At 33.3% G+C, this 14,022-nt stretch overlaps 1 protein-coding gene across 1 annotated transcript in view; it reads left to right on the top strand.

The window, feature by feature from the left end:
* The window catches only part of TMEM232 (transmembrane protein 232), a 226,424-nt gene that overhangs the window by 52,741 nt on the left and 159,661 nt on the right, over positions 1-14,022 (top strand). The window contains exon 9 of the mRNA XM_088023664.1: positions 426-678. Within this exon, the coding sequence (XP_087879790.1) occupies positions 426-678 (253 nt within the window). The remainder of the gene's footprint in view (positions 1-425; positions 679-14,022) is intronic.

Raw genomic sequence — 14,022 nt, 5'->3', positions numbered from 1 at the left:
TAATATTTTTAGGATAGATCTCCAAATTCCTCTCCAGAATATATAACTGTTTTGCTTTCCTTTGAAAATTGTATAAAGTGCCACCCGCAACAATTGAGCTTTATATAAAAAAGATTCTTTTGTAATATAATATGGGAAATTGTATTTCATTGGATTAATTTATATTCTGTTGATTACTAAGGAAATCGAAAAATTGTTCTCCATGTACTCTTTAGCTATTTGTATTTTTTATTCTTTGAGCTAGATTTTATGCAATCTACCCATGGAAAACCTGTTTTTTAATGAGTACGTTTTAGAATTTCAGTTGATTATGGTTCTTTAACAACTCTATAAAATTTGAAGATATTTTTATCATAAGTACAGTATATAGTTTTAATTATGACAGAACGTACTTTGATTATCTAATAACTATTTTCTCATTTTAGGAGGAAGTCTGCAAAGTAGATGACTTTTCCTGGGCCTGGAATGTAGTCTACATGTATACAACAATTCTTGCAGAAATCTGTTTGTATGCGACCACTTCTAATTTGCGAAAAACTGCCCTTACTGGTTTCTGTGTCTGTAAAAGTTCACAAAAAGATATTTTACGCATGGATAAATCAGAAGAACCACCAGAGTTGAAGGAAACAAGCATTTTAGGTCTTTTTGAATATTTCTCTTCAAAAATGTCAGATAATTGTAAGTAAATTATTTCTCAACTTGTTGAGAAATATTTCTTAAATGTCCCTGTCCACATATAGCAATAAGCCTTTTTTATTTTATTATATTTATTTACTTTTATTTTTTTAACCTACAGTGTTTTATTCGTTTCAGATATATAATATAGTGACTCAACAATGCCGTACATCATGCAGTGCTTATCACAAGTGCACTCCTTAATCCCCATTACCTATTTCACCCATCCCTCCACCCATCTCCCCTGTGGTAACCATCATTTTGTTCACTTTAGAGTCTGTTTTGTGGTTTGTCTCTCTCTTTCTCTTTTTTCCCCCTCTGCTCATTTTTTTGTTTGTTTCTTAAATTCCACATATGAATGAAATCATATGGTATTTGCCTTTCTCAGAATTATTTTGCTTAGTATTATACGCTCTAGCTCCATCCATGTCATTGCAAGTGGCAAGATTTCATTCTTTTCTATGGCTGAACAATATTTCATTGTGCATATATACTACATATTCTTTATCCATTCATCTATTGATGGACACTTGGACTGCTTCCATAATTTCACTATTGTAAATAATGCTGCAATAAACATAGGAGTGCATGTATCCATTTGAATTAGTGTTTTTGTATTTGGGTAAATACCCAGTAGTGTGATTGCCAGATTGTAGGGTAGTTCTATTTTTAACTTTTAGAGGAATCTCTGTAGTGTTTTCCGCAGTGGCTGCTCCAGTTTTCATTCCCACTAATGGAGCATGAGAGTTCCTTTGTCTTACCAAGACTTGTTGTATCTTGTATTTTTTATTTTAGCCATTCTGACAGGTGTGAGGTGATATCTCATTGTAGTTTTGATTTGCATTTCCCTGATGATAACTGATGTTGAGCATCTTTTCATGTGTCTGTTGGCCATCTGGATGTCTTCTGTGGAGAAATATCTGTTCATGTCTTCTGCCCATTTTTTCATTGGATTATTTGTTTTTTGGGTGTTGAGTTGTATAAGTTCTTTATATATTTTGGATACTAGCTCTTTATCGGATATGTCTTTTGCAAATACCTTCTCCCATTCTATAGATGGCCTTTTAGTTGTGTTGGTTGTTTTCTTTGCTGTGCAAAAGCCTTTTATTTTGATATAGTCCTAATAGTTTACTTTTGCTTTTATTTCCCTTGCCTCAGGAGCATATCCAGAAAAATGTTGCTATGGCTGATGTCAGAGACATTACTGCCTATGTTCTCTTCAAGGATTTTTATGGATTCAGGTCTCACATTTAGATTTTTTATCCATTTTGAATTTATTTTTGTGTGTGGTGTAAGAAAGTGCTCCAGTTCATTCATTTGCATGTACGTGTCCAGTTTTCCTAATACCATTTGTTGAAGAGATTGTGTTTTTCCCATTGCAGTCTTTCCTGCTTTGTTGAAGAGTAATTGACCAAATAATTGTGGGTTTATTTCTGGGTTTTCTATTCTTTTCTCTTGATATATGTGTCTATTTTTGTGCCAGTATCATAATGTTTTGATAACTATAGCTTTGTAATATAACTTGAAGTCTGGAATTGTGGTGCCTTCAGTTTTACTTTTCTTTTTCAAGATTGCTTTGACTATTTGGGGTCTTTTGTGGTTCTGTATAAATTTTAGGATTGTTTGTTCTAGCTCTGTGAAAAATGCTGTTGGTATTTTAATAGGGATTGCATTAAATGTGTAGATTGCTTTGGGTAGTATAGACATTTTAACGATATTTGTTCTTCCAGTCTATGAGCATGGAATCCCTTTCCATTTCTTTGTGTTGTCTTCAATTTCTTTCATCAGTGTTTTATAGTTTTCAGAGTACAAGTCTTTCACCTTGTTGCTTAGATTTGTCCCTAGGTATCTTACTTATAGATATAGTCTTTTGTCAATGTTTTCTCAACCCAAGTGGACAAATAGATGTTTCTGGTAGTGCAACATATTTAAAGATTTGATCTGCAATAAAGAGGATACACATATCAAAATTGCCTCCTCCACAATCAGAGGTCAATCTGATTTCTATGACATCCAACTTCTTGTACAAGCCATAAATAATACTGTGTATGCGTTGTCAACATGATTACTGGGGAAGATAAGTTTGTCTTTTTGGAAAGTGACTTAAAGAACCTGGAGCTGCTGCTGTATTTAATTGAAAATGAATTTTTCACATGATTTTATCCTCCAAGTAAGTAAATTTTTAGAGTGAGATAACCAGTCTTAAGTCACACAGATTTGTACTTTAATTCTATAACTTATATCTCGGAATCCTTGGTCAATTTATTTAATTTTGCTGACTGTTTTCTTTACCTGATAATTATGATAAGACTGCTATTCATATCATAGGGCTTTTTGTGAGAAAAAACTATGGAAACATATAAATACTTGGCATAGTACCTTGTGCATAGTAAAGGTCCAGTAAATGTTAATAGATGTTATGGTTGTTAATGTGGTTGTTAATATTGCTATAATGAGAAAACATCAGTGAGGAAGGATTTTTTTCCCCTAACATTACTATGTACAGTTTATATCCTCAGAATCCTACTTTATTTATATATAAAGATATAAATGATAGTGAAAAATATTTTTAAATGGTATATATAATATATAAATATTCTCTTATGAATGAGTCAAATAGTGTTCTTATGGACCATTTTTATATAAAGGCTTTAATATGAAAAAACACTTAAAATCATAGTTTTGTGAAGACAATGTTATAGGAAACTAATGATTTCCATGAAGATAATTTCCTGGTGATCTAATCTGATATGGGAGCAGAACTTAAGGAATCTAGAAAAATGGATGACTATTTAGAATGTTCTGTTTTCATTCTGAGGTTTTGTGTCAAACAAGCTTTTCATAGAGTCAGATATTTATTAATTCTAGAGTGAGGTCTCTGCCCAGTGACTGAAGTGCTGCCTTTTAGTGGTTTTGATTGAATGGAAATTTCTATGTATACTTATAAATACCAACTATACATTTAACATTTGCTACCATGGACTTAACTGTGTCCCCCAAAGTTCATTTGTTAAAACTATAACCCACAATGTGACTGTATTTGGAGATGAAGTTATGATGGTAGGGCCTGATATGTTTGAATTAGTGTCCTTATAAGAAAAGACACCAGAGAGCTCACCTTCTCCAATATGTGAGGACACTGAGAAAGCAGCCATCTAAAAGCCAAGAAAAGAGCCCTTACCATAAACAGAATCAGTTGGCACCTTGATCTTGGAAATCCTAGCCTCCAGAACTATGAGAAAATAAATTGATTTCTTATGTTTAAGACTCTAAGTCTATGGTATTTTGTTATGGCAGCCCAAGAAAACTAATATACCTCCCCAGAGTGTTGTGATATAGGCAGGTCTGAATATACTTAAATGCCTAGTAAATCCTTATTTGAAACACAGATTTTTACAGCATAGTCTCTATTTTGTATTTATTTTCATTTATTTATTTACTTACTTATGTACTTATTTATAAGTTTTTAATTCCAGTTAGTTAAAACAGTGTTATATGAGTTTCAGGTGTATGATATAGTGACAGCATAGTCTTTGATGAGACAATTTTAGCTGGAAAAACATGATATAGTGACAGCATAGTCTTTGATGAGACAATTTTAGCTGGAAAAACATGAGAGAAGATGATAAAAAATTATTTAAATGCACAGAATTTTTGCCTGATCCCTATTGAATTCCAATATTGAGAAATATTTTGCCTTGATGGGTCATAAAGGATAACAATAGTTAACATTTATTGAGCTCTTACTATGTGTCCAGCATGAGTCTAGGCTGATTCATTAATCATTACAACAAGACTATACCTATATTCATATTGTCCCCATTTTATAGATGAGAAAACTGATGCACTAACAGTTTATTTGTCCAAGGAAATATAGTTAGTAGGCAGTACATCTGAGTCTTAACCTAGGCAGTCTGGCTTCAGAGACCATACTAACTACCTCACTATACTGAACTAACTAAATTAGTTGACCTACTGAATGAAAAATTAGAAAAAAAATTATCCATTTTCATTTTGAAGAATGTGAAAAAGATGACTTTGAGGAATTCTGACAGTCATTATCCTATAGCATTGTTTGTAAAAAGTATTTTCATAGACTTTGTTCATGGTCCTTATTTCTAATGTAAATTCTTGGGCCTTGTTCTAGAATTTTGGATCAAAAATCCTAAAAGTGGATTGTAGGGATCTGTATTATTAAGCCTATAAATTTAGCTGTTAAACAAGCTAGTAAAATGCTGTCCTGATCATAGAGGAAAATATCTTTCTTACTTGTTGCAGACCTTTATGCATCTAATCGGAGAGTGTTTATATCAGATGATTTATATATAATTTTACAAAGAGGGAAACATAGCTTTGTGTTGTACACTATATTTGAAATGCTATATTCTATGCTCCTACTTTGGTTTTCAGAGTGTTAAAATGATAGGCTTTTATCAAGCCTTGATTATCTGGAATCTGTGTTGTGAAATTAACACTTGAAAATGGTGTATTCTGTGAGAAACCTACAGAAACTGATTTAGTGTGTCTTGCATAGGAAATACATAATGAATGATAGAACAAAATACATCACAGAATAGTAAAAATTTTGTTGCTCATGTTGTCCTCATCCAATGCACAAATCTCTAGTAGACCCATTTGCAAATAGTCCACAGTAACATTCTGTTTAAAAGTCAACAGAGATTAGAACTCCCTATCTCCGAAAGCAGGTCATCCCACTTTTAAACACTGTGAAAGATTCTTCCTTATATTAAAATGAAATCTATCTTTCTAACTTTGGTTTAAGTTTTCCCTCCTAGAGGTCATAAGAAAAAAAAACTACCAACTCTATTCCATTTCCCACATGCAAGCCCTTCAAATATTTGATGATAATTACATTGGTTCTCTTTCTCCACCTCTTCACTTTGCATTCATCTCCCATCTCTGCTTACTGCCAAGCTCCTGTGCTAACTTTTCATAATATGTGAAAAACAGATTTCCAGTATGGTTTATGATTAGCTTCTTAAGATTGCTGTAAGGTTGTAATGTTGTTAACTTTGAATTGGTAATAATTCATTCCAGTGTTATGATGTGAAGACATGTGAGACATGTGAAGACAAGTATTTTTTCATTCAATGTTGTCTATGAATGAGAAAAGTAAATATGACATTCTTCCTTTTTCATTCTTTTGTTGAGAATTATTTTCTTAAACTGGTTCTGCATTGATTTAGTGAATGAAATATACATCACAGTTGTAAAATAACTTTGTATGCTACATTTCGATTCATTTTAACTTAGGAGAAAACATTATTACAGAGCAATAACTCCTTTTTTTTTTAATAACTCCTTTTTAAAAAGCAAATGCAAGTTAATTGGAATCTTAGAACCAATTAAAATGTTTAATGGAACTCTATTAAATCTTCAATATAACTTTTATCTTGGTGAAAGTTATTCAGAAAAATATTCAGTAACAGTATTGTGTTTATTGTATGTGGAAAATAACTTCTTTAAAAATCCATGTATATGTTAGTGATAGAATTAGGCAGTCCTCATAATTCACAATTCTTTGTGTTGACAAATCTAAAAGTATAGTACCCCTGAGAATTTTATATATATATGGAAGTTAACCAAATGTATCTATTTGTCTTTTTTAAAAATTATTTTATTGTGGGAAGAGCACTTTACATGAAATCTACCTTCTTTCTTTTATTTTGTTATGTTAGTCACCATACAGTACATCATTAGTTTTTGAAATCTACCTTCTTAAAAGTTTAAGTATACATTATTGTTGACAGTGGGTACAGTGTTGTATAATAGATTTCTAGAGCTTATTTATCTCGCTTGATTGAAACTTTATGTCCATTGATAAGTAATTTGAATTTCTCCTTTCCCTCATTTTCTGGAAACCACAGTTTTTTTTTTAAAGATTTTATTTATTTATTTGAGAGAAAGAATGAGATAGAGAGAGAGAACATGAGAGGGGGGTGGGTCAGGGGAGAAGCAGACTCCCTGCTGAGCAGGGAGCCCGATGCGGAACTCGATCCCAGGACTCCAGGATCATGACCTGAGCCAAAGGCAGTCGCTTAACCAACTGAGCCACCCAGGTGCCCCTACACTCTTTGATTATACTGTTTGATTTTATTAATATGACCATGTTAGATATCTCATGTAAGTGAAACCATGCAGCATTTGTCTGTCTTTCCATGACCGTCCTCAGCATGATATCCTCAAGGTTCATCTGTGTTGTTGCATATGGCAGAATTTCCTTCATTTTTAAGGCTTAACAGTACTCTATTGTGGATGTATACCACATTTTCTTCATCCACTGGCTTTATGTTAGTCATAAAATTGCAAAAATGAGCAATTATAAAAAAGTTATTTAAAAAACTTTTTGCAGTAATCATCTTTTACTTACTCCAGGATAAATTATATTATTTATTACTTGTTAACGTAGGATATGTTTGAAGATTTATCTTTGATCTATTCTCAGGTATGCTATCTCTAGATTTAGTCTATATCTTTTAGAAAACACAGTTGTATTTTAAAAATGAAGATGAATTCAGAAATCATCAATCCAAAGTTCTACATGCCCTGCTTTCTTTTGGAGTTATTTGTAGGTCTGTAACTCATTTTGCTTGGTATATCATTCTTTATTTCTTTCTGTCATCCTTTTAAATAAAACATAATTTTCAAAAGAGATATCATTGACTGCACAATTTCTCTAAAAACCCTATGCATCTGAAATAATCTCTCAGCTTGTTAATATAGGTGACATATGCCACTCAATGCAGCCAAATATCATTCACTGAAAATTAATTAAACCCTACTCTGCAAAAATTATCAATTCTGTCAGGCTTGTGAGACAGAAAAAAGTTAGCAGAATGTTCAGTTGATGTCATGATACTGACAACATAAAATGTATGTTTTTTATTTGTACAGAAGTACAGAGAATATTATATGGTTTAAGGAACAAATAGATAATCCAGTCCAATTGAATAAGGATATTAGATATTTATTCTCTCTGCCTCTCATATTTCTATATGCTACATGCTGTGGAACATATGAGATAAATATAAGGAACAGAAAAGCTAATTTACTAATATACATAACTTCATGTTTCTCTGAACTTTCTTTTGTACCTTTCCAGTGGATTTTACCAAATTATAGCTTGTATTTTTAATAATCATTTTATTTCTCTATGTTAGTTAAGAGTAGATTTGGCTACCTGTAGTAAAAATACATTAGATTAAATAAAATGAAAATTTATTTCTCTCCCACATAAAATAAATCCAGAAATAGGCAGTCTAAGGTTGGTGTCAGGGCTTAAGAGGTTCTCAGGGAGGCAGGTTCATTTTCTTTTGCTATTCTGAGGGTGCAGAAGGGAAGAATAATAATATCCATTTTCTACTGTCTTCTTAATAGGAAGTACCACATAGCATTATTGCTGTAAACTCATTGGCTTAAATGTAATCATATGGCCACACCTAAGGAGAGTTTATTTTGTTTTCTGAGTATCAATCAGCCAAGCTAAAAGTAGTGATTCACATTACTAAGGAAGAAAGGGAGACTGGATATTGTGAAGTAATTTACAATCTGTGCAAAGCTTATTTTACCAAGTTTTGTTCTCTCTCAGGTCAGGGAATAGGTGTTAGCCTTTATTGCTTCACCCTACATTACCTAATGCATTGCCTCATTCAGAGTAACCTCTCAATAAATAAGTGTTGAATATATGAATGGATGAAGGAAAGGAAATGGATACTGTATTGAGATATGATGAGATGACATTTTCAATTCAAAATGGTTATTTTTTAAAAAGATTTTATTTATTTTTCAGAGAGAGAGAGCGCAAGCAGGGGGGAGTGGCAGGCAGAGTGAGAAACAGAGAGAAGTCCCTGATGCAGGACTCGATCCCAGGACCCTGGGATCATGACCTGAGCCAAAGGCAGATGTTTAGCTGACTGAGCTACCCAGGCATCCCTCAAAATGGTTATTAAACATCATCTTTATACATTGCTAATCCACTTATTCTCATTCTTTTTCTTTTCAAAAATAATTAGCACAAGTTCTTTTCAATTCACAAGAGAAAAGTTGTCCATTTGTTTACTCATTATAATGTGAATGTGCATTATGTGCATCATTCTATATTAATGACTCATGGAGCATCAAAGAACTTTAAAAACAACTTTGGATAAACATGGCTATTACATGGTTATGGAAAGTAGGACTAAATCTGTAGTTTGTTTGATGGGGGAAGATGGGGGAAGTAAGGATGGGGAGGGCTAAATAAACATGAAAAGTTAAGAAGCCATTATGGAAACCAGCCAATCAGAAATGGGTCCTTGGGGCAGAAAAAAAAAAAAAAGAAATGGATCCTTGGTCCTGGAATCTAAAGTATGATATATACAATACTAAATGCATTGAATTTCAGGATGAATCTGTATTTCTCTTTAAATATTTGATGTTTTTGGTAGCACTTGATAAAACTTGCATGTGAGGAAAATTCATTTGGACATCAGAATATCTAGATTTGCTGAGTAGACACATTCTACTCTTATCTTGAACATTATGAGTTCTATTAGTTCACTGAAGGCAGGATTTGTTGTGATGATTATGGATTCCTCCTTCAAAAATGTCATTAACTTATCTGTAGAAACATCTTCAATTTCCCCACAAGCACAGGTTTATTTACAGAGAAACTAATGACATTTAATTTTCAGGGCCTTTCACCACATAGGACACTTCTTCTTCTTCTTTTTAATTTATTTGACAGACTTCTAAAATCCTAGGAAGGACACTAGGAATATCTCTTCATAGAAAAATGTCTTTTTAAAAAAAATTGGCAAAAAATAAGAAGTTTTTATAGTTTTTGAAAAAGAGGGCTTCACAATTACATATGCTTTAGCTCTCATAAAATCTAAATCTCCCTAATAGGCTGAAGTATTTTAAATACTAGCAACTCATAACCACCCTGCATATTAATATTGTTCTTTACATCCAGTAAGCATTCTATCAAGTTTATGTGTATTGAATTAAATTTAATATCTGCCAGCCTCTTAGGTAACTGAGAAAAACCATTCAATGTGTTGAAAATAATTATAGTTAGCAAAAACAATTGTAAGTAGAGTTGAAGAGTAATTAAAGTTATCATTAAAATTATTTTTGAATTATAGTGAAAATATCTTTTCCTCTTGAATGTATTAGAGTGGTTGTTGGTCCCAAACCTTGTCATTAAAAAATGATTTATTCTGGGTATCCTAACAACTAGCTTTCAGGGAAAGTAATAACATGTATATTAATACAGAAGAACATTTGCTTTTTATTCAGCTTTTACTTTCAATTATAATATGGAAGGGCTCTTGACCTGTTGCCACAGGTCAGTGTTATCTTTATATACCTGCATGTACATACATGCTTAAAACATACTAGCATTATGTGTATGATCAGAATGTGCTGGGCAAATTAATTATTTATATATTATATATAATATCATAATATTATAATTTAGGAAAAATTTTGGGAATAATTTCTATAAAGCAAAATGTGTTGTCTCTCTATTCCTAAACTTGGTGACGAGAGTATTAAGAATAGACCACTCTGTCTTATGAATGCACGTATATGTACAAATCTTAAGTAAAATACTAACAGACCAAATTCAGCAGTGTGTTAAAGTAATAATATACTATATTTATACTGTTCATTCTAGGAATCTAAGGAGAGATCATTATTACAAAATTTAAAACTCTTTTAACTAAGGAAGGAGTTATTCTTAATAGATGCCAAAATAGAACTGATTAAGCTAAAAATACATGCCTGATTTTTTAGGAAGATAAAGCAAATAGGATTAAACCTAGAAATATAAGGGTACTTTCTTAAATTGTTGAGGATTTATCAGAAACTAAAATCAGCATCAGCCTAAAGAATTAAAAACTAGGGTGCCTGGGTGGCTCAGTTGGTTAAGCGGCTGCCTTGGGATCGAGTCTCGCATCAGGCTCCTTGCTTGGCAGAGAGCCTGCTTCTCCCTCTCCCTCTGCCTGCCTCTCTGCCTACTTGCGCTCTCTTTCTCTATCTCTGTCAAATAAATAAAATCTTTAAAAAAAAAAGAATGAAAAACTAAAAATAATCTCATTTAGGTTAAGTAAAATCCAGAATTTCTACATTAATTGCTGATATTTTACCACATTCTGGATATCCTAGCTGATATAAGACAAAAAGAAAAAAGCAGGTATAATATTGGAAAAGCAGTTATGGGTGATCTGAATGTCTATTTTGAGAGTATGAAAATAATATTAGCACTAATTAAATAAAATGGCTAGTTACAAGAAACATTACTGTCAATGACTTTACTATATACCAGCAAAAACTAAATAGAAAAAAAAACCCCACTTACAATAGCATAAAAACAGCAAAATCCTAAGGAATGTGCTCTCTAAAGAACAAAAGCCATAAAACTTTAAAGACATAAAATAAGACTTGAAATAAGTGAATATAAACTTTGGTATTGTAAAGATATAGATTCTCCCAAAATTAATCTATAAATTAAATGTAATTCCAATAGAATAGTCAAAAGAGTATAAATTGGCAGGTTAATTCTATAGATGATCTGGAAGAATATAGTCAAGAAAACTTAGAAAAAGGGCAGTGTCTTAAACATCAAACAACAATAATTCTCTGTATGATACTAGTAAAATAATCTATTAGTCTACCTGGACTAATAGATTTTCATAACAGAATATAAAATATCTATATATCTGTATTTGTATCTATGACTATGGTATCCACCTTTTGCCATATTTTTTGATGTACAAGATGCACTAGTATATAAGATACCTTAATTTCATAAGGACTGTTTTTCAAAATATTAAGTACTTTTATCATATGGGCATATGCTAAACATGATTTTAAAGTATTCCTGTACAGGGGCGCCTGGGTGGCTCAGTCATTGTTTCTGCCTTGGGCTCAGGTCATGATCCCAGGGTCCTGGGATCCAGTCCCGCATTGGGCTCCCTGCTCAGCGGGAAGCCTGCTTCTCCTTCTCTCACTCCCCCTGCTGGTGTTCCCTCTCTCGCTTCGTCTCTCTGCCAAATAAATAGATAAATAAATAAGTAAAATCTTTATTTAAAAAAAAAAGTTTTCTGTACAAATAAACCCATTATTTTGTGTATGCAATTAGATTACATTATATGCTGGAAACAATAGGAAATCATAAAACTGGAGAGACAGGCATATTCTACTAGAAATTATGAAGTTCATGGAAAGCAAATATTCTGCATTTTAGTCACTGAAAACTAACAAGAAAACCATGAAATAAGAAAACTGAGTATATTCTTTTCTTTTAAAGATTTTATTTATTTATTTGACAGAGAGAGAAACACAAGCAGGGGGGTGTGAGAGGGAGAAACAGGCTTCCTGCTGAACAGGGAGCCCGATGCGGGGCTCGATCCCAGGACCCCGGGATCATGACCTGAGCCGAAGGCAGACGCTTAATGACTGAGCCACCCAGGTGCCCCAAAAAATGGAGTCAATTCTTGAACAACAAACCACAGTAAAAAGCATATAGAAAAATGATCTTTTAAAAGGAATTTCAGTATCATTCTTATACATCAGTACTTTTTTTTTAAAGATTTTATTTATTTATTTGAGAGAGAGCATGACAGAGAGAGAGAGAGAGCACAAACAGGGGGGAGGGGCAGAGGGAAGAGGGAGAAGCGGGCTCCCCACTGAGCAGGGAGCCCAATGTGGGGCTCCATCCCAGGACCCTGAGATCATGACCTGAGCTGAAAGCAGATGCTTAACCAACTGAGCTACCCTGGTGCCCCCATCAGTAAGTATCTTGCTGAATGTTAGTACAAAGACAAACACAGGGTGGGAGGGGTATAAAGAGATTCTAATTGGAAGCTGCATTTCAATGAATTTCTTTTTGACTTAATAGGCTGCACTACTTGTAGTGGTTTTAATTTTTATTCTCAAACCCTAGAGGATCATTATCTCCCAAATTAGGTAAATCATGATTCCAAAATTTGAAAACCCTTCATCCTTGCAGTGATCCAGAAGGTGTCTTCACTGCTGACACTTACTGTTTCAGGACCTGGGGATCACCAGAGTTACCACACAGCACAACGTCCTTACTACTATGAAGGACATTTCTAGTTCCATTTTTGAAAGAATTCCATTGCTACTTTTTGTTTCATTCCACCCTATGACATTTAACACACTCCAACTTTAGTAATAGTAAGTTTCTTCCTTTATTTATTATTCTCACCTCAAAATTTGGAGCTAGCATCTATTCATCTCACTCATCCCTCCTTCGGACACCTTATTGATTGACACATCTAAGAGCAGAAATTTTCTGGTTAGTCTGGTGGGTAGTTAATTCTCTTAACAAATTCTATTATATGATGCAATTTCTTTAATAGCCTGATGCTTGGACCACATTTGTCTCATCATAATTTCATTCAATCTTCATCCAATTTTTGCATTACTCTACTTACACTACTTCTCAGGGATGTTGGATTTTTATTCCTATGCTTGTTATCTCATTATTAAAAGAACTTTTTAGCTCTAGACATCACAGACTCACATAGCATTGCAAGGCAAGAAGAAAGAGAAGGCTCTCTTCTAAAGAGTCTATTCACCTTATTATAAAACAAAAGATTTCCCAGAAGCACTCCAGAAGACTGTCCCTTGTGTGAAATTGACAGGGCTAGATACTCTGGTCACTGCTAGTTACAAGGAAGGCTGGAAAAGTAAATGCCTGGTGAAGAGAGGCATTTGTGATTGCCCATGAGAATTTGTTCCCATTATCTGGGTACAGAATAGGAATTCTATTTTTAAGGAAGGGGCAAGGTATGGCTGGTAGGTCAGCAATTACCTATACTGTTTAAAAATTAGAAAAGATGGTGGTGCCTGGGTGACTCAGTCAGTTAAGCATCTGCCTTCAGCTCAGATCATGATCTCAGGGTCCCAGGATCGAGCCCTGCATTGGGCTCCCCGCTCAGCAGGTAGTCTGCTTCTCCCTCTGCCCTTCCACCCACTTGTGCTCTCTCTCATGCTCTCTCTCAAATAAGTAAATAAAATCTTTAAAAATAAATAAATACAAATCAGAAAAGATGGTAAGTTTATGCCATCAGCTCAACATACTAACACAACTTGGTAACGTATTTTATCATGTATAAGTTTTAATAGTGATAGTGTTAGCAGTCGGAATAACCAAAGTGTTTACTCATTTGGAGTTTGAGTTTGATAACATATCCAGTGTCAGAAGCGTTTTGTATTTAGTTGATATTTATGAAAGTGAAAAATTAGTTTGTGTCACATCATTAGTCAAATACTGATAAACATATTATTTTATTTTCATATTCACCTGGTAATTTT

The sequence above is a fragment of the Eumetopias jubatus genome, unplaced genomic scaffold (genome assembly GCF_037043125.1).
Source record: "Eumetopias jubatus isolate StellerSeaLion01/CBP00866 unplaced genomic scaffold, mEumJub1_p1.0 scaffold_5, whole genome shotgun sequence".
NCBI classification, from domain to species: Eukaryota; Metazoa; Chordata; class Mammalia; order Carnivora; family Otariidae; genus Eumetopias; species Eumetopias jubatus.
The sequence above is the reverse complement of the archived record's forward strand: the minus strand, read 5'-3'. Positions and strand labels throughout refer to the sequence as shown.